General features: G+C 55.1%; 4 protein-coding genes across 11 annotated transcripts; 2 read left to right on the top strand and 2 right to left on the bottom strand.

Moving 5' to 3' along the window:
• The first annotated feature begins 224 nt into the window (after positions 1-224).
• Positions 225-7,311, top strand: VAMP5 (vesicle associated membrane protein 5). The gene is made up of 3 exons (XM_027129187.1): positions 225-316; positions 6,233-6,370; positions 6,846-7,311. Exons 1-3 carry the CDS (start codon positions 314-316, stop codon positions 7,053-7,055), a joined length of 351 nt encoding a protein of 116 aa, XP_026984988.1. The 5' UTR covers positions 225-313; the 3' UTR covers positions 7,056-7,311.
• A 1,888-nt stretch (positions 7,312-9,199) lies between these two features.
• RNF181 (ring finger protein 181) lies at positions 9,200-11,530 on the top strand. 3 transcript variants are annotated; one of them, XM_027129183.1, is made up of 5 exons: positions 9,200-9,366; positions 10,440-10,570; positions 10,754-10,863; positions 11,047-11,121; positions 11,390-11,530. In XM_027129183.1, the coding sequence occupies exons 1-5, from the start codon at positions 9,281-9,283 to the stop codon at positions 11,447-11,449; spliced, it is 462 nt and encodes a 153-aa protein (XP_026984984.1). In that variant the 5' UTR covers positions 9,200-9,280; the 3' UTR covers positions 11,450-11,530. The 3 variants fall into 3 exon arrangements, with proteins under 3 accessions (XP_026984984.1, XP_026984983.1, XP_026984985.1); XM_027129182.1 differs by having other exon boundaries at positions 11,014-11,121; XM_027129184.1 differs by lacking the exon at positions 11,047-11,121.
• Positions 11,531-12,201: 671 nt separating this feature from the next.
• Positions 12,202-16,802, bottom strand: TMEM150A (transmembrane protein 150A). 5 transcript variants are annotated; one of them, XM_027129179.1, is made up of 8 exons: positions 16,690-16,802; positions 15,641-15,820; positions 15,152-15,199; positions 14,725-14,811; positions 14,015-14,082; positions 13,583-13,710; positions 13,192-13,369; positions 12,202-12,970 (listed from the first exon to the last, which is right to left on the bottom strand). In XM_027129179.1, exons 2-8 carry the CDS (start codon positions 15,805-15,807, stop codon positions 12,729-12,731), a joined length of 918 nt encoding a protein of 305 aa, XP_026984980.1. In that variant the 5' UTR covers positions 15,808-15,820; positions 16,690-16,802; the 3' UTR covers positions 12,202-12,728. The 5 variants fall into 5 exon arrangements, with proteins under 5 accessions (XP_026984980.1, XP_026984981.1, XP_026984979.1 ...); XM_027129180.1 differs by having other exon boundaries at positions 16,694-16,789; XM_027129178.1 differs by lacking the exon at positions 16,690-16,802 and adding an exon at positions 16,344-16,457.
• Positions 12,202-24,739, bottom strand: CUNH2orf68 (chromosome unknown C2orf68 homolog). 2 transcript variants are annotated; one of them, XR_003437713.1, is made up of 12 exons: positions 24,436-24,739; positions 24,234-24,352; positions 23,180-23,331; positions 21,165-22,813; positions 16,344-16,899; positions 15,641-15,820; positions 15,152-15,199; positions 14,725-14,811; positions 14,015-14,082; positions 13,583-13,710; positions 13,192-13,369; positions 12,202-12,970 (listed from the first exon to the last, which is right to left on the bottom strand). XR_003437713.1 is itself a non-coding variant. In XM_027129186.1 (4 exons), the coding sequence occupies exons 1-4, from the start codon at positions 24,540-24,542 to the stop codon at positions 22,691-22,693; spliced, it is 501 nt and encodes a 166-aa protein (XP_026984987.1). In that variant the 5' UTR covers positions 24,543-24,739; the 3' UTR covers positions 19,017-22,690. The 2 variants fall into 2 exon arrangements, 1 of the variants encoding a protein (XP_026984987.1); XM_027129186.1 differs by lacking the exons at positions 12,202-12,970; positions 13,192-13,369; positions 13,583-13,710; ... (3 more) ...; positions 15,641-15,820; positions 16,344-16,899 and having other exon boundaries at positions 19,017-22,813.
• Between the last annotated feature and the right edge of the window lie 493 nt (positions 24,740-25,232).

Below are 25,232 nucleotides of genomic sequence, written 5' to 3'. Positions count from 1 at the left end.
TTCATAGACTGGGGTCCCGAGTTGCAGACCAGGCACCACGCTGATTGGGCGGAGGCCCCACTTCACCAGGCTGGGGAGTCATCCCGAGCCGGGCGCCGGCGGCCCGGGGAGAGGTGCCGAACCGGGACCCCGGGAGCCATCGCCGGCCGCTTCCGATTTGACTGATTTGACTTGGTTTCGGTCGCCGCTCCCAGAAGGCTCGCCCCCCGCCCCCGCCAGGCAGGCCCCGCCCCGCCCTCCGCTTCCTCCCAGATCCCTGGCACTGCGGCCGCTCGGGCAGAGGAGCCGGAGCGGCGAGGCAGCGGCGGCGGCGATGGTGAGGGCCCGGGGCCGGGGCAGAGGGCGAGCGTGGAGGGGTGCGAGGCATGAGTCCGAAGTCCAAGGGGTGGGGGCGTCCTTCGGGACGGCGCCCGGAAGCAGGACCGGGGCCGGACCCTCAGCTCGTCGCGCGCATCGCGGGAGGGAAAGGGCGACGTGCGAGGGTCCCGACTGCCCAGCGCCGAGTGAGCTGGACTCCGGCTTCCCACTTGCCGGAGCCAAGCGGTTACGAGCACCAGCTTCGGAGTCAGACTCCGGGCTGAGATCCTGGTGGTGGCCACTTACCCGCTCTGTGACCCCGGGCAAGTCACTTAGCTTCCCTGAGCCTCTTTTTCCGCATCGTGAAGTGGGGTCAGCGATACCCGCCTTGCTGGGTCCTTAGGGGGTTAGAGGAGGTACAATGGCAGAGACCTGCCTGGCCCTCAGAACCTGCTCCTGAGAAGCGGTGGGTAATATGGTGACCTCTTCAGCCCTTCCTGGTGCTGTGAGGACACAAGTCTGGCCCAGGGGTTGGAAACCTGAGCCGATGGGGTGGTTGAAGCCAGTCCTGTGGCAGGGTGTTGGAGGGCAAACTCCTTCCCCTGGGGACAGAGTAAGTAAGATGTTTACTATAAAAGTTCCACTGAAGTTATCAGAGTGTGGCATAGCCTGACTCCCTTCTAAGCCGTACCTAGGGACACATTCTGAGTTGAGTCATCCCCCGCTCCTGCTGCAGACTCTGGCCTCTGTCCCCACTTGTCATTTCCAGGCAAAGGTGTCAGGAGCAGTTGGTGCCAGTCACTTCTCCCCTCCCCTGGAATTCCTGGGGAAGTTGTGCCCGGCAGGAAGCAGGCTTGGTGCTTTAAGATTCTGCCATGGAGGGACTTTCCTGGGGATCCAGTGGTTAAAACTCTGCCCTCCCAATGCAGGGGGCGCAGGTTCGATCCTTGGTCAGGGAACTAAGATCCCACATGGCACGGCCAAAAAGAAAAAAAAAAAAAAAGATACTGCCATAAAAAAAAAAAAAAAAGATTCCGCCATGGAGAAGGCAGCAGAGGTGTGATGGATGTGGATGTGGCCTGGCTGGGGGTCGAGATGCCTGGATGGCCTCATCTCCAGGGAACTGGAGGCAGGAAGAGGAAGCGGGGCAGGAAGGTAGCACTGAGCTCTAAGGCCAGGCCAGGAAACTGAGGGAGGCCCAGGGAATGGGACGGAGCCCAGAGCCCACTTCCCAGCGTGCAGAGCAAGGAATCAGGCAGGGTTAGGATGGGCTTGCGGCTGGGCCTTAGCACTTGTTGAGAAGAGGAAACTCCTGAAATGAAGGCTGAGACTGTGATAATTTACTGGGGGTTACTGGGAAACTCTGGGACTCTCACAGGTTCATCTGAGGCAAATAGTGGATCTGAGCCTGGGGACTGATCTCTCTCTCCCAACCATCTCCTAGCCCCTTTCCTCTGTTTTTTCTCTTATTCCTGCCCCTTTGTCCACCCCCAGCACTCTCCCTTCCTTCTTCCCATCCGCCTTCCCTACCTGGTCCTTCTTGCTTTCCCTTCTTTTCTCCTCTTTTCTGATTCATTCAGTTAACAAGTGTTTCTTGGGCATTTCCTTTGTGTCAGTTATGGTGACTGGTATAGGGGATAGAGTAGGAACAAAATAGTGATGGGAAAAATAGAAATTGAATGGGTAATGAATTCATTCATCCTGTAGATGGTCCTCACTCATGCTCTGTGCCAAGCATTTGGGTTTTGAGCCACAGGCCTCCCTCATACGCACACAAGTTGAGTTGGCAGCATCAAACTTGATGAGTCTTTAGCCAGCCAGCTAAAGCATTTGACCTCCCTTTACCCGCATCCAGTTTAACACAGGGGTTCAGAATGTGATCCTTGGAGACTAAGTGTATTCAACTCCCAGATCTTCTACTCACTGGCTCCGTGACCTTGGATGGGTGATTTAACCCCTCCGAGCCTCAGCTTCGTATAAAACTGGGGTGAGAGTACTTTCCTCAGTGGATTGTCGTGAGGCTTCAATGAGAAAGTGAACAAAGAGCTAGCAGCACAGTTCTCAGCTCAGAATACCTGCTCATTGAGTGGGAGCTAATTATTACTGTCAAGAGGTAAAACTTCTCAACAGCCTGTAGCGCCTGATGGAAATAAAATAGATATAGGTTATCAAAGGCCCATGTCAAGTTTTATATTTAGGTTAGAAACGATTAAGTGCACAAGGTGGCAACAGGGAAGAGCTTGCTTGGCTGTGTATTTTGTAAAAATATTTAAGAGGTTTTATTGACCACAGGTGTGGTTCCTGGGATCTGACAGCTAAAAAAAAACCTAAGGAAACTTGGGCTACCGCAATAATAGCTCTTATTTATTGAGCATTTAGTATGTGTCAGGACTTGTGCTAAGCACTTTATTTATAACATGCCACATGCCTTAGCTAATGTTATGGGAGATATTATTGTCACCACTTTATAGATGAGGAAGCAGAGGGGTCAGAAAGGTCCTATCCCCAGTCTTTAGTCACTCAGCTGGTGAGTGGCAGAGGCAGGATTTGAAGGAACCCAGGGCTGTAATGCAGAGCCCGGCTCTTAGGCTCTGAGCTCAGGCGAGCGCTGACCCAGGAAGGAGGTGATACACCAGGTCGCTGCCCGGGTCCCTCTGAAGATGACAACAGTGACAGCTGGGGTAGGGTTTCGTAGGCACTAATCAGGAAAGAGGGGAGACAGGAGAGTTTGGACAGGGAGGTTTTTAAGAGCTTTCTTTTCAGAGAAACCAGCTGTATTTGGCCTGGAAAAACCCGAGGAGAGATCTGAGAACTGAAGGAGGGATATTCTGCACACCGGGTAACAGTCTGTCGATTTCCTGTGTAACTACCATCCTCCGTCTGCCAACAATGCTGCCCCTACCCAAGCTCGGAAGTGCCTCTCACCCTCCCTTCCTCTCTCACCCACCCTTCCTCTCTTGCCCTCCGTTCCTCCCGGCCCCCCAGCCTGGGGACCTCTCCACATACCCTTGCAGGTAGCATTTCTACATGCCTTCTGGTGGCCTCTGGCCTGAATTATCTCACTTTCGTTCATGCCAGTCTACCACCAACAGAGAAAGTTTCCTGACGCCCCTCCAGGCTCAGAAACCTACATAAGCTCTTGATCCATCCCTCCCTCCATGGAAGCTTCCTCATCTTGACTTTTACCCTCTGCCAGGTCCGTCACTGTCCAGAGTGTGTCTCTGTTTGCCTGTGGCCGTAGTCTCCACCACGTGCCCCCCGCCCCCATCCCCGGTCCCTCTTGGTTCTCAGGAATCACCTGTCTGTGGGCGGCTCAACACTCGCTATTTGCATCTCATGGGGCAAACTCATTACTCTTCTCTAACTGTATCATACACACTTCTTTCCCCCAGCCTATAGCGATCTTTTCAAGAACCGGCCCAACTCATTCAGAAAATATTTTCCACGCATCCACGGTGTGCCAGGCGCTATGCTGAGTTCTATGTGGCAGGATGCAGCGTGGCCGTCCTCCGGTCTCTTACCTCCTTCCACACCCCGCAGTTCTTTATTTGAATCACCGTGCCAGCAGAGACCCGTGCATACAGTGTCCTTTTTCCTCTGGTTGAGGGGGGCCAAGGAGGGCTAGAGACTTGAGCCTCAGGCCTCTGTGTTCCCTGGAGCGAATGTGTTCTTTTAGGCCTGGGCCCATCTGGGCTCCAGACAGGCCTGGCTTCTCAGTGGCGGAAGGAGGCTACAGCTTGCAGTGGGAGGCACAGCCAGCTCTCCTGAAGAATGTGACCCAACATCACCCCATGTTGGAGAATAAGATGACAACAGCTGTAGCATTTAGATTAGAAAAAAATGATATGTAACATCCCACCAGTCTCTAGCAGTGATTCTCATTTTTTTTTTTTTTTTCCTTTGTGGTACGCGGGCCTCTCACTGTTGTGGCCTCTCCCGTTGCGGAGCACAGGCTCCGGACACGCAGGCTCAGCGGCCATGGCTCACGGGCCCAGCCGCTCCGCGGCATGTGGGATCTTCCCGGACCGGGGCACGAACCCGTGTCCCCCGCATTGGCAGGCGGACTCTGAACCACTGCGCCACCAGGGAAGCCCTGATTCTCATTTTTGAATCTTGGTCCATTCCCAGGTTTTTGCCTTGGACTATTTGAATGTGAGAGACTCCAAGTAATGGAGACTTGTTGAATAATTTAGTCGTCATAATAGTGGTGATGGTGGTTGACTCAGGAAAACTCAAGAGATGAGTACAACTTCCCTGCTTTCTTCATAATGCTTCCTTGTTCCCCAGCTACTGCTTCCCCCAGCCCATGAGTGTACCGCTCTGTCGTGGTTTGCCGGCCCCCTCTCAAAATGGGTTGCTTTTCTAGCTCATGAGTAAATATTGACCTACTTGGGTTTCAGATGCCTGCCCCTCGAAACTCCTGCTGGGCTAGATAAACACACTGGGATAACAAACTTGAGAATGACAGTTGCATTTGGATAAGTTATAATGCAATTGGCTCACTCATTGAGTCCTTGTAGATGGTCAGCATTGTGCTGGCCTCCTGGGCCTCCAGGCTGGTGGCAGACAAAGGCAGGGCACTGGCCCCTGCCCTCCCCCTGGGAGCTTGTGGTCCAGTTGGGGAGATAGGATTCATATACTGGGAATGCTTGGAGGTTACATGCAAGGCAGCTGCAGGGATCCTGAACGGGGATTCTTCACTGAGTAGGAGGTGGCCCTCTGTGACCACCAGATCCCTTCCCTTTCTCTGGTTTTAAGTGGAATTCAGTCAAGTGCCAAAATGTCTTGCCGCAGACAATGGGCAATATAGTCTGGCAGGAAAGGGAGCCTGGCCCATGCTCTGTGGGGAGGAGATGAGAACAGGGTTGGGCTCTGGGGGACAGGGCTGGAGGAGGGAGTTCCTGTGGTTTGTTAGTCCCCTGGGATTCATCTCCCGACGTGTCCCTGGACCTCCAGCTCTCACCAGGGCCTCGTGCCCTGGGTCTCTCCCAGTTGCATGTATCCAAAGCCCAGCTTCTTTCTTGCTTGTGATCCATGTGTTCTTCCTCTTCCTGGCCTCTCCCCCAGCTTGGACCCTGCATCTCCCTTCCCAGTCCTCTGAAATGAGCTGGGTTCTTTTGTCAGGTGAGGCTGCTGCCCAGGCTGGGAAATCCAAGAGCTGGTCTCTCCTGTGTGAGTTGGATCCCAGTGAAGATCCTGGCTAGCTGGAAAGCTGGAGGCCAGAGGCCAGGAAGGCCGAGGCTCCCAGGCAGACAGCGAATGAATCGACTTTGAGCATTGATGTGGGAGCAGGGTCAGGCCAGGAGGCAGAACTGGCTTGACCAGTCAAAGGCTGGAGGAGGGAGGGGAGCGAAATCTGATCTCAGTTTGTGTGTGTGTGTGTGTGTGTGTGTGTGTGTGTGTGTGTGTGTCTGTGGGGCTAGGCAGAGGCTATAACGTGTGGTGATCCAAAATTATCTGTCTAGCTCAGTGGGCTGGATCTCCTCCCTGTCTGGCTCTGGCCAAGTAGCTTGGTTCTGTGTTCTTTGCTGCCTCCTTAGGCCAGTGGGAAGCCACAGGGCAGGTGCACAGTAGGTTGAGGCCGTCCTAGAGCAGGTGAGCCAAGTGTCTGCTTTTTGGGAGGGTGGGTCCTGGGAAGGTCCCATCCTCAGGCAACTTAGAGGAAGCGAAGATGCTGGAAGTCAAGGCAGACCTAGGACCTGCCTTGATGGGCAAGGGGAGGAGCCAAATGTGAGCCGTACACACCCAAGAGGCCAGCCCTTCCCTCTGCACATGTCAGACCCTTACATGAAAGGCGCTGTTCCCCTTACTCATACACTGCGCAAGCACGCACGCGCGCGCTTGCCCAGTGGGGCAAGGAGGCCACTAGGTCTCAGGACCAGATGAGGGCCAGGCAGGGGCCTCATGTAGCCCTGACCTTGGGCTTGGTGTCCAGGCAGGGAAAGAGTTGGAGCGGTGCCAACGGCAGGCGGATGAGGTGACAGAAATCATGCTCAACAACTTCGACAAGGTCCTGGAGCGCGACGGGAAGCTGGCGGAGCTGGAACAGCGTTCAGACCAACTCCTGGACATGGTGTGAGGCCTGGAGAAGCAGGGAGGGGGAGGGAGAGGCTAGGAGGGGCCCTCAGAGGGAGCTCTCAGGCTGTGCTCAGGGTCTCCCGGCTGGCTGTTGGTAGGGCCTGAGGCTCACCCAAGGTGTGGGGACTGTGGGTTTCTTGAAGCATCCCTAGCCTAGCTGTGCAATGGGTGGGGAGGTCTCGTGAAGTACGAAGGCCTTGGTTTGAAGCTGTGGATCTTCCTAAAGGTTGAAGACTGGCATAGTTAACTGGGGGGGAGCCTGTAGGCCTGTGAGTCAAGGGCTACACCAGTGTGGGAGACCAGGAGTCAGGCTGGGAGGGTCCCAGGGCAGGCTGCGTAGAGAAAGGGAGCTGACAGGTTGGGGAGGCTGCGGGAGGAGACTAGGCCTTGTCGGGGTTGGGTTGGAAGGAGCTGGTCCAGGGCTCTGGGGAAACCACTAACTCCTACCCTGTGTCTGGGGGTGTCCACAGAGCTCCGCCTTCAGCAAGACAACCAAGACTCTGGCCCAGAAGAAGCGCTGGGAGAATGTCCGTTGCCGGATCTACTTGGGGCTGGTAGTAGGCGCTGGTGTGCTCATCCTCCTGATTGTGTTGTTGGCCATGTTTCTCCCACAAAGCAGCAAGGGCAGCAGTGCCCCACAGGCCCAGGATGCAGGTGCTGCCTCAGGGCCTGGGGAATGACACAGCTGGGCCTGGAAAAGAGGCCGAATAGCCACACTGGTCGGTTCTGGTCTTCAGAGAACCCTGGAGTTTGCTCCCTTCTGAGCCACCCCAGTGAGCGTGGAAGGGCAGCAGCAATTTGTGCATCTTTGTTACTTCCTATTACACCAGAGACTGGCCCTTGAGGGCAACCTGATGCGCTGGCCATGCCAGGGCAGCCCCACCTGGAGCTTAGTAAAAGCTGCTGTTGGGTTAAAAGCTGCTGTTTGGTTAAAAACTGGTGTATGTGTGTCTGTGTGTGTTTGAAGGTCTTCAGATTGGTTCATCCTGCCCTGCCTCCACCCCTGGGGCTGCTTGGAAAACAGGACTCCCAAGGACTCCAGCCTTGGGAGATGGCCCTTCTCCCTTCTCAACTTGATCCAACCCTACAGACAGATCCTTCTGGGGTGCATGTGTAAAGACACAACAGCCCCCAAACCAGACCCTTCAACCAGTGCCCTCCAAGTCTGTTTCCCTGAGAATGAAATCTGTTATTTTTCTGAGTCTTGGGATGTTCAGAGGACCCATGTCCAGACAGGAGGACAAAGAGGAAAGCACTTCCAGATCTTTATATCACAAGGCTCTCACCTTCAGAGAGACTTTTCCCCTTGAGCACCTCTGCTCCAATTTCTCCCTCAAGCTTTACACCAGATCACAGGTGGGGTAGGTGGCAGGAAAGGGAAAGGGCTTCCTTCTATGGTGCTGTAATGCAGAGTCACAAAGTTTGCCCTGTGGGAAAGAATTGGGGCTTTTCAAAGGGCCAGGGAGGCAGTGCCTTCAGGGCACCAAGTAAGATCGTTGGGTAAAGGCCAGGGAAGAAGGAAAGGCCCTACCAAGACCTGGGAAACAGGGCAGCCACTGCCTGAACTCCTTAACTGCATGTCAAACTCAAGAGCGGGTGGGAAGGGGAATTCAGGGTCAAGTGTGCAACAGAAACAGTTCCTTGTTAGGTGGAGTGAGGGCTACTGACGGAGAAACAAGAACAAACCATCGAGTTGTGTGGAGCTGTACCCGCACAGAGCGTGTTACTTTCGCTAGGCTCACCACCATCTGCCTTTCCCGGGGAAGATGGAGGCAAGCACCCGGTGCTGCACTTAGGTGTGCAACACTACTAAGAGGCCCTGTGAATGTGGACTTGGGTTTTACATATGTAACAAGGGATAATGACCCTGAGGAGTATTTATACCCTATGTACAATTTCTCTCAATGTAATGGTTCTAGATGCCAACTAAATGCTAACTATTGTCCAAATCATTTAGTGCAGTCATTCTCAACCTTGCCTCACATCAGAATCACCGGTAGAGCTTATTAAAAAAATACCACTCCCAGGCCTAGATCAGTTAAATCAGAATCTTTGAGGCTAAGTATCAGACACGGTTTTTTTTGTTTTTTTCCCTAAAGCTGCAACCCCACCTCTTCTCTCTCCAGGAGATTCATGGGTAGCCAGGGATGCAAACCACTTGTTCAATTCAAGACACTGGTTTTACAGAAACTGGGGGAGAAGTTGAGCAATGGGCTAAAGGTCACACAGATAGTTCCATGAGCTGGTAAGGCCCTAGATTCCCCTGCAGGGATCGTCCTCCTCTCGGTTGGGGAGGCTGCCCCACCCTTTATTATTGTGCCTAACACAGAAGAAATGAGCAGGGAATTTTTGTTTGTTTTGCGGGAGTCGTGGAGGAGTGAAGCGCCAAGTCCTGAACAAATTAGATGCAGAAGTGCCCGGCGAGGCCGCGACAGAGCAGCGGGAAGCACCCTGACACCAGGCCTCTCTAGGCTCGCAGAACCATGATCCCTGGGCCAGGGCCTCCCTCCGTCTCTGAGAGACCTCTGACATCTGCCCTGCCGAGACTCTCTGAGCCGCAGAGCGGATGAAGGACCCCTACAGCCCAGAGCCTTGGTTTTTCAGGGCTCTAGGGACGCGAGCCACACGTCCCTCCCACGAACCTACTCTAGGCTGGGACTGCAAGACGAAAATTTTCTGAGCAGCCCCGGCCCCTGCCATTGGTTTCAGCCTTTGGTCACCTGACTTAATTGAGCCAATGAAAGGTGAGAAAATTAATACTTCCGCTTTCCCTGAGGCGAAAGAGCCACTGTGCCCGCCTTTCGGATGCTATGATTGGTCACCCTCCCTCAACTCGCCAGTTTATTGGCCAGCACCGCGAGGCTGTGGTGCAGCGGGGTTTGAGGGCAGTGTCAGGCCCGCTGCCATGGCGTCTTATTTCGATGAACACGACTGCGAGCCGTTGCACTCCGAGCAGGATGCCCGGACCAACATGCTGCTGGAGCTCGCCAGGTGGGTGCGCGGGGCTGGGAGGTAGGGCTCACGCAGCAGGTTACTGGGCTGAAGCTGGCTGGAGAAGGCGGATTATCTGGGGCAGTAGATTCAGAGGAGGACGGATAAATAATCTGGAGAGTTAGTTCCACAGTGAGATTCGGGGGAAGTCGATCATTTGGATCGTCCTTGGAGGGGCCCGGGCAAGGGGGTTCTGGAAAAGACGAGCTGGCGAGTCGGGGGAGTCGGGGCCGCAGGGCAGTGGGGCTCTAGGAGATTCTGGAATAGGCGGGTCATGGGGGCGGGGTAGGGGCCGTGTGGCTGTGAGTGGGCATATTCGTTAGGAACTCCAAGCATGGAAGCCACACTGCCACTTGGAATCTGGCTTTACCAGGTCATTCCTGCGTGGCCTGGGTAACTTCTCTGAGCTGTTGTCTCATGTGTAAAATGGGAATAAACAGCCTGCGTGCTTGGGGTTGTCTGATGGCAGCTGTAAGCCATTTCCCGCTGTGCTTTTTACGTAATGAGCACTACTGAGGGGTAGCTATTAGTACTAGTAGCTGGGCAGAGTACTTATCTGTTAATGCTTAGTGGACTGCGGGGGCAATGAGAAAGTATGGGTTTTTTTGTTTTTTGTGTTTTGGCTATGCTGGGTCTTCGTTGCTTCACACGGGCTTTCTCTAGTTGTAGCGAGCGTGGGCTACTCTTCGTTGCGGTGCGCGGGCTTCTCATTGCGGTGGCGTCTCTTGTTGCAGAGCATGGGCTCTAGGCGCAAGGGCTTCAGTAGTTGCAGCACGCGGGCTCAGTAGTTGCGGCACGTGCGCTTACTAGTTGCAGCACGCGGGCTCTAGAGCGCACAGCCTTCAGTAGTTGTGGCACACAGGCTCAGTAGTTGCAGCTCGTGGGCTCTAGAGCGCGGGCTCAGTAGTTGTGGTGCACGGGCTTAGTTCCCCTTCAGCATGTGGGATCTTCCTGGACCAGGGATCAAACCCGTGTCCCCTGCATTGGCAGGTGGATTCTTAACCACTGGACCACCAGGGAAGCCCCAAAAGTATGATTTTTCTTTGGTTCTGACTTTGGATTCTTCTTCCCAGGTCCCTTTTCAATAGGATGGACTTTGAAGACTTGGGGTTGGTAGTAGATTGGGATCACCACCTGCCTCCACCTGCTGCCAAGACTGCAGTTGAGAACCTCCCCAGGACAGTCATCAGGGGCTCTCAGGCTGGTGAGAACACTAATTCTTTCCACTATTTGGGTCAGGTCTGCCAGACCCACCCCCTCTGGAAGCCAGACTATGGTCTGGCCCTTCAGTTTTCCAGGCCAGGTTGGGGCAAGAAGTGTCCTTCAGGAATGGGAGCTGGGAGGTAGGGCCTATAGCAGCTCTCCTGATTAGCACTCCCTCCTCAAGAGCTCAAGTGCCCCGTGTGTCTTTTGGAATTTGAGGAGGAGGAGACTGCCATTGAGATGCCTTGCCATCACCTCTTCCACTCCAACTGCATTCTGCCCTGGCTGAGCAAGGTACTGCTTCCTTTTTCCCAGCCCTCACCCTGCCCTGGGCCCAGTTCTCAAGCCGCTTTCTGTTTATGGACTACTGGGGGGATCAGAGACGGGAGAGGGATAGGGGTGGGATTTGGGAGCTGGAGACGGTTTTTAGCTTATCAAGACCAGACCTGGGCTCGTACACTGCACTGCTTTTCCCAGACAAATTCCTGCCCCCTGTGCCGCCACGAGCTGCCCACTGATGATGACACTTATGAGGAGTATAGACGAGATAAGGTAGGGGGCTGGGTAAGTGGAGTGGGTGGTGACGGGGCTCCCTGAGTCCGTCCTTGATGCTCTCGTTCCCCACCTCAGCAAGCCTGAGTAGGCCTCATGGTCCCTGACTCTGGCGGCCTTCCCAGTGATTTTAGTGAGGGGCAAGAGCCTTGGCATCGCAGGTGCCCAGGGCCTGAGAACAGTGAGCCAGTCCCACGGTGGCTGCCCTGTCCCTTCACCCACAGGCCTCGGGGTACGGCCCCTGCCCAGTGCACCCTCTTTCCTTCAGGCTCGCAAGCAGCAGCAGAAGCACCGACTCGAGAACCTCCATGGAGCCATGTACACATGAGGTGGCTGGGACGGCACACCAGTCCTCCTCCACAACACCTTCCTCGTCTGCCTCGGATTCTCATTAAAAGTTTCTTTACCCGTCCTGCCGCTCCATTGCTCACAGGCCTGGGCAGGGACTCTGTACCCTCCAGTGGGTCTCTACTGCTATGGGGGAAGGTGGTCCTGAACCGTAGAAGGTACCAGGCTGCCAAGCCTGCTGGCCTCAGGGCAGGAGGGCCCAGGTCAAGCACTTGGCCACCGACCAGACCAGCCAGGGCTTCGGCCTCTGTGTCTGCGGTTGGAAAGCAAAATGTGTCAGGGTCTGGCAGCCAGTAGTTACTTAAAAACGGTCAAGAAAAACTAGCCCATCTCTCTCCCTCCCCCTGCAATCTTTAGTCAACCTTAGAATCCCAGGGGCTTTCTTTAGCGTCACTGCAAAGACTGCTTCTAACAAACATTTCCAAGTTATTCTCTGTATCCTCCCTTCCTCCTATCCCTTAGTGTGGAATCAAGCTTCAAACCAGACTCTGAGCAGGACAGGAAGTGTGAAAGGATGGAGTCGGCTCTTTAGACTGTTGAAAGGCCCAGAAAGGGCTTCAAGCCCTTGCGGGGTATTTGGATAGCACTTGGCATCCCTCGTTTTTGGCAGTCCTGCTCTCAAAGAGCAGCGGGCACTCAGGACCCTCCCTGGAGGCAGAGGCTTTCTCCCATCCTTTGCCTAGGGAAAGCCAAGATCAGGCCCTCTCGACTCTCCAGAACAGACTACAGACATGCAAATTAGAATTCTTTTAATAGATATATATATAAAAAAAAGTACTAAAATACCCACGTGGTTCTGCTGTGTTATTTGCCCTAAAGAAAGGGACAGTGAAGAATCCCAGTGCAGCTCAGTGGGCCCAGAAGTGGGCCTTCCCACAGACTGAGGAGTGCTCACCCCCGCCCCCAGACTGCTGTCCCTCTTGCTGTTCCCAGCCCCCAATTCCTGCAGCAGGAAACCCCAGTGGCACTGGGGGAGTAGAAGGCACCTGAAGGGCTGGCTGGGTGAATGAGGATACGTGACCTTTAAAACATAAAAATAACACTGCGGTGTGGGGAGCAGGCTGTGCGCAGCTTGGGCAGCCGCCAGGGCCCGCTCCTGTATGGCACAGGTGGGTGTGGGATGGCCACTCCTCCAGGAGCGAGGAAGCCTCTGTCCCAACAGAATACTTTCTCAAAATTGTTTTTTGGTACAAAATAAATGTGAAGGAGATAACGGGGTGGGGAGCTGCGGAGGCCGGGCCAGCCACCCTCCCCAGACCTCAGATCATGGCGACGCTCTCAGGGGCACAGTTGAGGTGTGTGGAGGTGCTGCTGCTTCCGGACGACTTGCAGGCCCGGCCGGGGGCGGGCTGCAGTGTGGCCACCAGTGTCTCTGAGGAGACTGCCCCGAACTCATAGCTGAAGGTGCCGTAGAAGATGAGGATGTCGATGACAAACACCCACTCGCATAGGGCTGCCCCGTGCTGCAGCTGAGAGCTCTCGTGGATGAAGAAGACCCCGCCTGGGATGGGGCTAAGGAAATGTTCAGTGGGATAGGCGGCAGCCTGGCGACACCCTTTCTGCCTTCCCGGATATGCGGCTAGGCTGGGGCCGAGGAGCAGGCCTCACCTCCCGGGAGAGGGGGGCAGAAGACCACCCTGGGTGGGGGCGGATCCCCATCTTGGGTGGGAGAGGGCCTGGGCTACAGGAGGAGCTCCTGGCCGCCCTGTCCTGGAAGGATACTGAGGATCAGAGAGACAAAGGCGATGGCTGCCAGCACGATCCGCAGGTAGGCCACAGCCAGGTCGTGGGGGGCAGTGGCCCCGTGGTAGGAGAGGGCACAGTGCAGGCAGACAAAGAGCAGCCCGGCAGTGAAGGCCACGCCGGTTCCGACGTAGTGCAGAGACTTAGCGTGATCCACCTGGGCCCGGAGAGAGGGGCCGACCCGTGATGCAGCCCCCTCCACCCCGCTCCGGCCCTCCCTCCCGGGCTTTTCCCCTCCCGGGCCCTGTTCTTCCCACCCCCAACCCTGAGGGGCAGACCCGCAGCTTGGGTCAACCCTCGGGAAACTGAGGGCCCCTGCCGAAAGCCTGGCCCCCTTCGGGAAGTGCAAGAGGTGGGCGGGCGGGCGCACCTGGAAGTTGCCCACCACCACCAGGCCCGCAGCGTTGGTGCAGCCTGTGATGAGCGTCGTGGTGTTGACCCAGGAATGACGGCTCTGCTCCAGGAGCTGCCCGTAGCGCAGGAGGCAGATCAGGGCCACTGGGGGAGGAGAGCACAGGTGGGGCCGGCTCTGGCCCTGGCCCAGTCCAGCGAGCCCACCAGCTTTCCCCAGATACTCTGAGGGCAGGAAGGGAACGGACAGGCGGGTGGTGTGCCCTACCAGCGTGGCCGTGTGCAAGTTAGCCTTGGGCCTTCAAGGAACGGAAGAGAAGTGGCCCCGCTGGCCTTAGCTCATGGCGGGGTAGGCGGCGCGAGGCCAGGGCTTCCTGGGCCTCTTTGGGGAGCAGGTGTGAGGGCGGGCAGGACTGAGCGGGTTGGTGGTCGGGCCGAGGGCACAACTCACCCATGAAAGCACCCACGTTGCCAATGAGGCTGAAGAGGCAGCTCTCTGGGGGGTATGTGCCGCACTTGCTGAGAGGAGGGGGCGAGGACAGAGTGAGGGGGGGGCAGGAGCACCGGAAGGCCCCGTTCTGGCCCGCCTGCTCTCCTTTGCCTTATCTGTGCCTGTTCCTTGGCAGGCAAGCCCGACTGATGAGAAGGGCCAGGGTCCCTCACAAACATTTGGCCCTAGGCTGGCCGCACCTCCCCCCAAGGCAGAGCTGGTGTGCGTGCTGGGGTAGGCAGTGCCCAGGATTGCTCGGCAGACCCCGAGGCTCTTGGACTCCCTGAGACCGTCAAGGCCTGCAGGGGGTCTGGCTTCCCTTAAGCCAGAACTTGGGCTGGGCAAACGGAGAGCTTGAACTTAAATCCAGGTGCCTACACTTACTAGCTGAGGGACCTGGATGGATGACATAGCTCTGTCTCACTTTCCTTGCCTATAAAATGGTGAAAACAACAGCTGCCTTAGTGCTAGGAGAATTAAATGCCGCTACGCATGTAAAGCATTCAGCACAGGGTCCGGTACATAGTAATTGGTAAGTAATATTGTAATTAAGTGCTCTTAATGGAATTATTATTCCTGAGACCCAAGGGCAGGCCTTTGCTGGGGGGGGCTTAGTTGGGAGTCTAGCAGGGCCTTGGGTCTCTGTGACCTGCGCGGTTTCTAGGCCTTACCTGATGAGGGGGACATCGTCCAGGGTGCAGCAGGTCTTGGGGCCCCCTTGCTCAGTGGGGTCAGGAGAGCAGGATTCGTTGTAGGACCTGGCAGGCAGGACAGAGAGTAGCCTGGGGGAAAGGGGTTCCCCCAGGCCCTCGGCCTGTACCCTCAGGCCTCTCGGAGACCACCCTCCCAGACCTCCCTTGGCAGGGGCAGAAGAGCCCACTTCCCAGGGCCCCCCTGAGACAGAAGCCAAAGGGGCGAATGACGGTGGGAAGCAGGTAGGTGGGCACGAAGCCATGCCTGGGGAGGGGCAGGCGCTGCCAATGTCAGAGAAGAGCAGTGAGGCCCAGTGTCTCCATCTGGCTCGAGGGAGCCCCGGCCCCACAGGGAACAGAGATGAAGGGAGCTTTAGAGTGAGGCTGTCTGCAGAGTGCGCCATACCAGTTCTCCACGGGGCACACGTGGTGGTTCATCACGGCCATGGCATACCTGCGGGAGCACAACTGTCACCCTGCCCCATGATGCACCCAGCCTTCTCCCACTGACTCTTTTCCTTTGATTCTGCCCCCATTCAGCCTTATTGTCCTTTCCGGGGACTCAACCTGGGGTGGCCCTGGGGCTTGATGCTACTCTAGAACCCACAGCCTAGTCCCAAACTAGAGGACCTCTGGAAGTTGCCCTGGTTAGAAGTGTGTCTGTCAGGGCCACCCTGCTGGACAGCAGTGGTGCCAGCTTGTCCCAAGGGGCTGTGTGCCCAGGCACCAGGCCAGGCTTTGCAGACAGCCAGAGTGGCCCTGGGTACCACCCTGGAGCCTGCAACAGGACAAGGGACTTTGTGTGTGCCATCAGGCTCCTGTTGGGTCCTGTCCCTCCTCAGCCGGGGTCCATTTTGTCCCCTAGTTGCCTCCCCCCATCCCCCTCTTTACTCACACAGTCCATAGGCCAGTGATGGAGAATGCTGACAGGCTGACAGGAAGGAGGATCCAGGCGGTCATGAGGGTGGGGAGCCAGGGTGGTGGTGGTGTGGGGGGAGGACAAGAGGTAGGTGGGGAAGAGGGTGTGGACCCAGCTACCTTAAGGTACTTCGCCAAAACCATCAGCTGCCCGGGCCTGGTGGAGAGAGACAGGTCAAAGTCCAGGGTCTAGTGACTGGCCAAAGCCGGTGCGGGGGAGAGGAAGGTGGTCAACACCAGATGCAGGGCTCCCGCTGCGGCTCTGAGCGCCCACACTTCGGGCTGAGCCCCCGCCGCAACGTGGACACCCTCCGGCAGCCACCGGGGGCCTCCGCGTTCCACCAAGATGTTCAGAAACGCCGCGGGGCCCTAACATCTGGAAAGGGGGCCACTCTCCCTGGCCTGAGGGTCCCGGGCTGGGAGAGGGGCTGGAGTCAGGACAGTCCAGGGGGCCACGCCAAGGAAAGCCTGGGAGGGGATCCGGGGCTGGGTGGAGAGGCGGCCGGGGGCAGGCAGCCACCTGACCACCAGCGCCGCGGGGAAGGGGCGGGTTCACGCGGGAAGCTCAGCCCGGCCCGCTCCCGCCCGCGTGGGCGCCCGGAGCCCACGGTCCGCTAGGCCCCGGGATCCGGGGACCCGCGCCTCCGCAGGTCCGGGGGACGAAGGGGCCCAGTACGCACCTCCCCGGAGCGCCCCGCCGCCGCCGCCACTGCGTCTGCTCGGCCCCCGCGTGGCGCCGTCCCCGGCTGCGGCCCTCGGAGCTGCCCTGAATGGTTTAAAGGGCCGAGCAGCCCCTCCCCCGGCGCCCCGGACCGAGCCGCGCCGCCCGCCGGGACGTGGAGTCCGCGCCGCCCCAGCCCTGGCGCTCGCGCCCAGCCGGGAACTACAACTCCCGAGCCCCCGCGCCCGCGTCACGCTGGAAGGGTGGGCGGTGCCCCGACTTCTGGGGACCTGGACGCCGAGGGCGGTGGCCTGGGACCCCAGCGGAGGCTCTGACACCGATGCGAAAAGGATAGTCCCGTCTACCTGCACCTGCGGGGGAAGCTTCGGGAGGCGGGGAGCTCCGGGTGTGCACTGCCTTCCCGCTGCACGTGTGATTGTCACCGCGCACGTGGCTGGAGGAATCCTCCCTCAGCCGCCGCGCACATTTTGCAGCCTGGACTGGCCGACAGTGACTTCGGGCAGCCTCCCTCCATGTGGCACCCCGTGCCTGCCGCTGTCCAAGGCGAGGTGGGTCTGCAGAGAAGCAAGCACAAAGCCTTGGCTGTTCCTTAGGAAACCAGCGCTCTGGATTTGGCTTTTGCTTCCCTCGGCTCAGCAAACTCTGGAGGAGGGCTACTTTCATCAGATACATTTTATTTTCCGGGGTACTAGTACACAGTGTACTGTCCAGAAGTCAGTGTCCAAAATGTGTTTCCTGACTGCTGAACACTCACTTGAAACAATATCCATTCTAAGTAGACACACTTGGCCAGGTGTTGGGAGGCAAAGGAGAGGAGAGGAAGGCAGGAGACCCAGAGCAATCTGGGAAAAAGCAAACAACTGTGAGGATAAATTACCCAACAGCTTCACCAAAATTTATGTTGAATGAAAAAAATGCACAACCTAAAAGTTGAGAATTGTTTTATTCGGTAGACTTTCTGAGGACTCAAGCCCTGGAGGAAGCCTCTCGGATACCTCTGAGGGACTGCTCCAAAGAAGCAGGGGAGAAGCCAGGATGGGAGTTTTTGCAAAACCCAGGTATTTGTAATATCAAAAGCTTACTGTTAATTAAAGACCAGTAAACAGACACCTCAAGTTAAAGAATTAGCGCTTTTCTATGTATGGGAAGATACAAGAGTCTGGGCTCATTGAAATCATTCCTTTGATATGCACCTTAACTATCTACGCCAGTATCCTGCTTTTCTCCACCCTGAATCCCCTCAGGGTGCACAGCAGGGGATGGCCGCAGGCTTGATGGTCACATCTTTTTTCCTGACATGGCAGGAGACATTCTTCGTCCACACTTAACAGGCCAAGGGTGCCCTCCTAGACATTCTTTTCATGATTAAAAGAGCAGGAGATCTTCCTTTCACACACTGGAAGTGTAACTGGCACTCTAAACGGCAGCCCAGCATATCTGTTGGAGCCCTTGTGAGACAACACTGGGGCTGACAGACCTTTACTTGAAGGGAGCATGGGCCCAGGCTGCTGGGAACCAGGGAGCTTAAGTTCGGCAGCACTGGTGAAGCAAATGTAATAGGCAGAAACAGGGCCCTGTACCATGGGGGAAATGGAGAAGATAAACTGGACAACAGCTTGAGGAAGGAGAAACCTTTCTGGACCTAGTGGAAGGTAAAAACGCAAACAGGAAACCTGTGGGAGGGCCCTCTTCCAAACTGCATCAGCACAAGCAGTTAAATCAGGGTCAAAAAGTATGGCAGTGCACAGCGATCACCGTCCAAGAAACCTGGCTGAAGGACCGGGGGGTGGAAAATCCAGTCCGTCTGCTGGCCATGCTGTGCCCCAGGACAAGGGAGTGCCCCTTTCTAATTTACCAAGAAGCACCAGCTTCCTGCCCAGGGGTGTCGTCCTTGGAGCAGACACCTTTTTCTCATCTGCCCAATGGTGCCCTGAACGCTCAGCATTTCCTACTGCTTTGGAAGCTTTGCAATTTAAAAAATATATATATTTTCTTTTTTTGATGTGGCCCATTTGTAAAGTCTTTATTGAATTTGTTACAATATTGCTTCTGTTTTTTATGCTTTGGTTTTTTGGCGGGGAAGCATGTGGGAGCTTAGATCCCTGACCAGGAATGGAACCTGCACCCCCTGCATTGGAAGGCGAAGTCTTAACCACTGGACCACCAGAGAAGGCCCCTGGACGCTTTGCAATTCTTAATCAACATTTACTATCACCTGTTGAGCTGGGTTTCAGTTCCTCTCCCACCACGATCATGGGGAAGGCCTGAGAAGACTACTCAGGTTCTAAACTGGCCGTTCTATCCTAAAGTAGGGGTAAGGCAAGCACCCCAGAGCCTTGACAAGGAGGCAGATTTGGGTTTAACGTGACAATCGGAGTCATCCCTAAAACAGAGAATTAGCCCAAGAGAGAAGGGCTCTTCATGGGTAGTCGGTAGGGAGGAGTTGCGTATCAGGTAAAAAGTAGGACCAGATGTCTTTAAAAGGCCTTTCCAGCTCTAATGCCACGTGAGTCTACTTGTTATGCTCCAACCAGGACAGTTCTTAAAATAGGCAGAACAAGAGATGAGATTTCAAGTGCTGATTCTGCGCTGCTGAATGACTTTAGGGCAGCATGTAATCTTCATTTCCTTATGTACACAAGTGATTTCACAACTCTTGGCAAAAACAGTGCTATAAAAATAGTAAGTTTATTGGCTGAAAAAAATACTGTATTTGAAAAGTACCTTCCTTCCAGGATTTTCAAATAATTTCCATGTCACTTTATTCATCCAAACGCGGAAACGAAATGAGAAAAGAGAAGAATGTATAGCTTTTTACACACTTAACACGACACAGCCAGTGCAACCAGTCTCATTCTGGTGGCTCTGGGAAGGCAGAGGGGCCATTCACTCTCTTCCCTTCTGGCATCACTCCACCTCCTGGGGAAATCTGGGGTGGCTTGGTCATTTGATTCCTCAGGGACAGGAGTTCAAGGAGGGAGCTTAAAACGTTTCAGATAATTGTCACCATTCCATGGTTCTTCTTCCCAAAGGCGGCTCAGAGGTAGGAAAGTAATCTGTCCTTAGTTTTCTTTCTATATGCCCCATTTATATTTGTGACCAGCTGGGGGATCCCTACCTTACCATCCACAGATCCTGTCAGATGCACAGCAAACTGGATACCCCCCACCCCAAAGGGTTTCTTCCAGTTTCGTGGGCTAATCTCTAGACGGCAGTGCCCCTCAGAGTGGAACAATGGAGACGGAATGTCCCTTTCAGACGCTCATCCACAGGGAGAAGCATTTTTTTTGGCCACGTCGTGAGGCATGTGGGATCTTAGTTCCCCGACCAGCAATCGAACCTGCGTCCCCTGCATTGGAAGCGCAGAGTCTTAACCACTGGACTGCCAGCGAAGTCCAGGAACAAGCATTTCTTATTGCCCACGTTGGTCCTACCGGCTGGCCGGGCTCCTACTCTCACTCAGTACAAAAAGCTTTGCATTCTCCTTTTCCCTTCTTGCGTTACCTTCTTCAAAGACTTCCACACTTGCCAGCTGGCTGGAACTCAAGCTTTAGTGTTTACTCCCGCACAGCCCAAAGCCCCTGGAGGCCCCAGCTTCCTTCTATTAGTAATCACCCACTGTGGCCCAGGAAACACAAAGCCTTAAAATCCAAGGCTTAGCCTTAGTAAGTGAAGATCACTTCATTTTGGATGAACGTCAGATATGCTTGTCAGGCTACAAGACTGTGTTTTTTAAGGCGGCTGAGAATATATCTAGTTAAATGAGTGTTGATTCTGAAGCAGTCTGCCGGAAAGCCCCAGCTAGTCTAATGCTGTTGCCACCGCACCAAACAGCACAGGACAGTCCTCTTTGGGACATCTCTAGAGCCTCTGGGAAATGCTCTGGAACATGCTCCTTGATGGCAAAGCACTGATATTTGAAAACAGCTAGAAGACATCGAGAGGCAAGTCCGGTAACCATACTGGATAGTACTACCTTGGACTGGGATGAGGTGTGGCAGAAGCAACGAGCGAAGCTGTAAGGCTGTCAGTGGGCTGAGGGCCATCACCAGAGAAGCATCTCAGGCACACCTGCAGTGATGACACCATCACCACCAACAGGCCTGCTCTGAAGAACAATGCCTCATTTAAGTACCAGGCATAGCGCTTTATATAGTCTCGTGGCACAAATTAGCTACAAATTAGAATGTTTTCTTGAGTGGAAAATATTTGATATGCACTTGATATAAAGCAAAGGGCCTCAAGAAAACGCTTGCAAGCAAGATATTACCATCATTCTCTTACCTGAGAGTGTTAGAATTACACGATAAACACACAGAAGGACAGGATAGGTACACAATTCTCACAGGAAGGGAGGCTAAAATTTCAGGTGCCATGCCCCCAACCTCCTCTTCTGGACTTGTTTCTAAATTCTATAATAAATCCAGGAAACGGGCCATCCAGCCGTGAGAAGACGAACCTCAAAATATTTCCAGACTAGGAAGCCTAAAAGTTCCAGTGAAATCCTATGTCCAAGTCAGAAGATCAGCTGAAGAGCTGGAAGACTAAAATGACTGGCGCTGAGCTGCAGGAAGATTGGGGATAGAACATGGCATAGTCTCCTCGACCTGGGAGGCTCTGGAGGGTAGTTAACGTTAAAAGTCAAAAGGCACTTGCAGCCTGGCTGAATGAGGACAGACTTTCTCCTTCGAAAGCAGAACTGAGCCCAGGACTGGCAAGTTTAAGGCATTTAACCTTGGGCCAGCCCTGGGGCTCGAGAGCGAGCTGGTCCCTGGCTGCCTTCACAACCAGGTCCTTCTAATTTACCCACCTCACTCACCTTCCCCGCGAGCTGCGACTTGCTGCATTTTAACGATGGAGTCGAAGTAGCTGCCTTGCCCCATTTCAGAGGGGGTAGATTTGCAGGGGTGTATAGGGCATGAACCAGAAGTGCTCTCAGGTGTCCTTTAAGAGAAAAGCTGCTGAGAGGGACCAGCCAGACTGATCTTGAGACCCTGATGAGGAAAGACCTGTGGGGCAGGGGGCTTTGGTTTGAAGAAGTCTCAGTGCTCACGGGCTCACTTAAACCCCATACTTCAAGTCACTGAGGTTAGGCCCATTTGCTGGAAAACTGAAGTGGCTTGGAACTGCAGTGCGTGGGATCGCTTGTGGATTTCTCAGACTGTAGCCCAACCCTGCATTAGGAAAAATGTTCACTTAGGTGAAAGCAGTGATATTCCTGGGATCTTTATTCTCAGGATCTACTGGGAGTTTTATATACTCTATACTCCTGGGAGGTAGGAAAGGAGAAAGCACAGAACAGGGGAAGGGCAGATGAAGGAGGTTTGTTTCGCTCCCTCTAGGGCTCTCTTCAGGCTTTTTTTTTTTTTTTTCTTTTTCCCAACTAGGGCTTGAAACAGACAATTATTGCTAATGTTGAATTTCCCTTTGTATGTACATTCAAGGCTGTTAAATCACATTTGGAAACGCGGTTTCAGGCTTGTTTTGATAATTCCCTTTTAGCCTGAACAGAGGATGGTCTGTTCACAGCTAGGGATGATGCTGGAAGCTGGAATTCTGTAGTCCGAACCCTGGCAGGTTTTGCTGCAAGAAATCCTCACAGTTTAATCCTGGCATCATCTTTCTAGATCTCCTTACCTAGACTGTGTGAAGCGGTGGAGCATGGGAGAAACCTGCAAAAACCACGGAAGGGGAGGAAGACATCCTCACAAGTAGGCGTCAAAGAAGATCATCTCCCTCGACTGGTATCAGAATTACTGGGAGAGCCTGTCAGGAAGGTAGACACCAGTACCCCATCTCCAAAGTCCTGAGCATCCGTAGCTGAGCAGTCACACTGGGAGGTGGGGGGCGGGGTGGAACTGATGGATTGGGAGACAAAAAAGATGAAGGAAAGAAAAGAACAAAGAAACAGAGCTGAAAAGATGATCTAGGAAAGCACGGATGGAAGTGAACAGAAACACAGAAGAAAGGAACCATAAAATAACAAACGGGGCTTATGGAGCAGCGTGGTCAGATGCCCTGGGGCATGTGACCTTGGTGAGAAAGCAGCACGTTGGCAGAAGGTCTCATAAGCCTCATCTCTCCCCGGAATCTTTGCTTCCAGAACACCAAGCTAACCAAACAAAATTCTCAAAAACGTCCAGAACATTAGGCTGGTCAAATGAGCCAATATACGAGAAAGAATGGCTACAAGGGAGGTGGCCAGGCGTAGTCCCTGTGACACCCTTTTCCTGTGGATGTGGCAGCTCTGGGGTGGGGGGGGGGGGCTGGTCCTCAAGATCAGCTCAGACTGGTCCTGGCACCCCCAAACTAGGGGCGGCTCCCTGGACAGCGACTCCAGTCTGGTCAGTGTCGGTTCTGGCGCTTTGCAATCTCCTCCTGGATGCGCAACTTGAGGGCCTCTCGCATGGGTGGCTCCAGAGGCGTGTGTGCTGACACCTCCTCGCTCACCCTTCCTGGATCATCATCCTACGTGGAGGAAGGGTCGGGAAGCTCAGGGCCTGGCCTCTTCTGAAAAGGCGACCTGCCCTGTCCCTAGACAACACTCTCAGAGAACTCTGTTTGACTCACAACTTCTTGCCAATGCCTGTCATTTCCCAGGTGTCCCCTGTAATAGTGACTCTCAACTGGGGGCCATGAGCCCTCCCTGTTGCCCGCTGAGAATCACTGTGTGACGGGAGTGACTTGTGCTCAAAAGCATCACCCAGCAGTCTGTGCTCTCATGTGGAACAAACACTTCCCACTGGCCCTGAGGAAAACAGTGGCTCCAGGTCCGGCAGTGATTTCCATCACGGCCCAGGACCTTCAGGCTGCAGCTGTTTCCATCGGGCGTACCTGATACACGATAACTGAAGTGACGTCTCCGCTGTCCGCCTCATATTCTAAGCAGAAGAGCTGATGGCCAGGGAGCTCTGGCTCAGAGCTGCCACTACTGCTGCTTTCACCAGACTCCTCACAGCCTGGGTTGCTTGGGTGGGTAGAGCCATCTGGAAGGATGAACCAGAGTGAGAGGGAAGGGAGGAAGGCTGCTGGAACCCCTGCCCAGAGATGATACAGGAAAACATATTGTAAAGCCCCAATCTTCTCATGGACCCAGAATGTACCCCTGTGTGTGTGTGTGTGTGTGTGTGTGTGTGTGTGTGTGTGAAATCAGCCGCCTATCAGGAATTTTATTCACCTTTGTATCCCTGCCCCAAGACCAGCACAGTCCTACCACGCAGTCGGTATACAGTGCACATCTGTCTACACGGTTGTAAGGTAGTGGAGAGGTGAATAGGGCTCTGCCTGGGTTCAGATTCAGGCTCTGCCATTTACTTCTCTGATATCTCCAACAAGTTACGAAACCTCTCTCTGCCTGTTTCCCTGACTGTGAATCAGAAATGATAATAGTTCCCATCTTACCGGGTCCTCTGAAAGCTAAATGAATGACTGCACATAACCTCTAAAAACACTCATAAGAAAAGCTCAAAAAATTTAGCATCGTACATTAACTATTGTAAACTCTAGATCACAAGTAAGCTGGAGAAAAAAACCCATTAACTGGGTTTGGGCTTCATTCCACAATTATGTCCTCATCGCCTAGAGCTGTGCCAAACTTTTTTCCTGTTAGCTGGTGGGAGTGCGAAAATATAGTACGCTGGGGGCAAACCGGCGGACAACTTGCCGACTCTCAGGGACGTCCGGTAATAGTGATGCTTAACTGCGGGCCTTGAGCCCTCCCTGTGCTGCGGGCAGAATCACTGAGCGGCGATTGGGGAGCGTCGAGATAGACGTTGGAGATGAAATGAGCCTTGGGAGGTAGGACATAGTTTTTTCCCAGACAGAAAAGAAGAGCGCGTGGAGGCAGAGGGCCCGGGGGCAGAAGAGCGCGCGGGGCGGGCGGCCTCACCTCGATGTCGCGGCAGGTACACCTGCAGGTCGGGCTTTCGGGGCCGAGTGGGCGCGGGCGTGTGCCGCCTCCTCGCCTTCTCCTTGGCCGCCTGCTTCACCTTCTTGTCGTAGTCGTCCCTGCGGGGAGCCGAGCGGGAGTCAGGGACGGCCAAGCCAGGCCAGGCTGGGACTGGCAGCCGTGGCGCGGGGCGGGGCGGTACCGGGCGAGCTGGTTCCGTCGGATGTGGTGCACGAAGCCGTGGCTCATGTCCAGCCGCCCGCCAGGCTTGCAGCAGAGACCGGGTCCGGGCCCCGGCGCCGCTTCCATCTGGAGACCCTGTGCGCGGAGCCGCCGCCACCGCCGCCGCCGCCGCCGCCGCCTCCTCCTCAACGGCCCCAACTGCCACCCTCCTGCCCCGAGAGCTCCGCGCCCCTCCTCGCTCGACTTTCGACCCTGCGCCCTGACGTCGGTCGGGAAATGGCCAGCCGGGCCGAATGTCCCAGCGCGCGGAGTTCCTGGAGTGGGCGGGGCGGGGGGCAATGGGGCATGCGCAACTTCCACTCCGGGGCGGGGCTTTTCTTTCGTTGTGACCTTATCAGTAGGAAACCAGGATTTAGGTTTAGTGCTGCTACATCAGAAAATCCAGAAAAACACAAAGCACCCATCATACCACTCAGCGTTCGGTGTGGAGCCTTCCCGTCCTTCTTCCTGTGCTTGGATGCTGTGAAACTCCATCACCAGCTGCGTGACCTTGGCTGACTGTTGCACCCCGCTGTGTCTCAGTTTACTCATTTGTAAATGAGGGCACTGATATCACCTACCTCCAAAGAGGTCGTGAGGAGGCGAGTGCCAGGGCAGGGCACACAGCGGCGCCCCGGCCGCCCAGCCCAGCCCGCGCCCGCCCGGGGCTCCGCGCCGCCGCCGGCGGGGACGCTCCTTCCAGCCAGCGCAGCACCAGAGCTCTGCGGACTTTCCCGCTACCCAGCTCGTTTGGGCGCCCACCGGACCGATGTCTTA

This window comes from Aethalodelphis obliquidens, unplaced genomic scaffold (assembly GCF_003676395.1).
Source record: "Aethalodelphis obliquidens isolate GAN/ISIS:26980383/991018 unplaced genomic scaffold, ASM367639v1 scaffold35, whole genome shotgun sequence".
In the NCBI taxonomy this organism is placed as follows: domain Eukaryota; kingdom Metazoa; phylum Chordata; class Mammalia; order Artiodactyla; family Delphinidae; genus Aethalodelphis; species Aethalodelphis obliquidens.
Note: the sequence above shows the minus strand (reverse complement) of the source record. Positions and strands in the feature narration are given on the sequence as shown.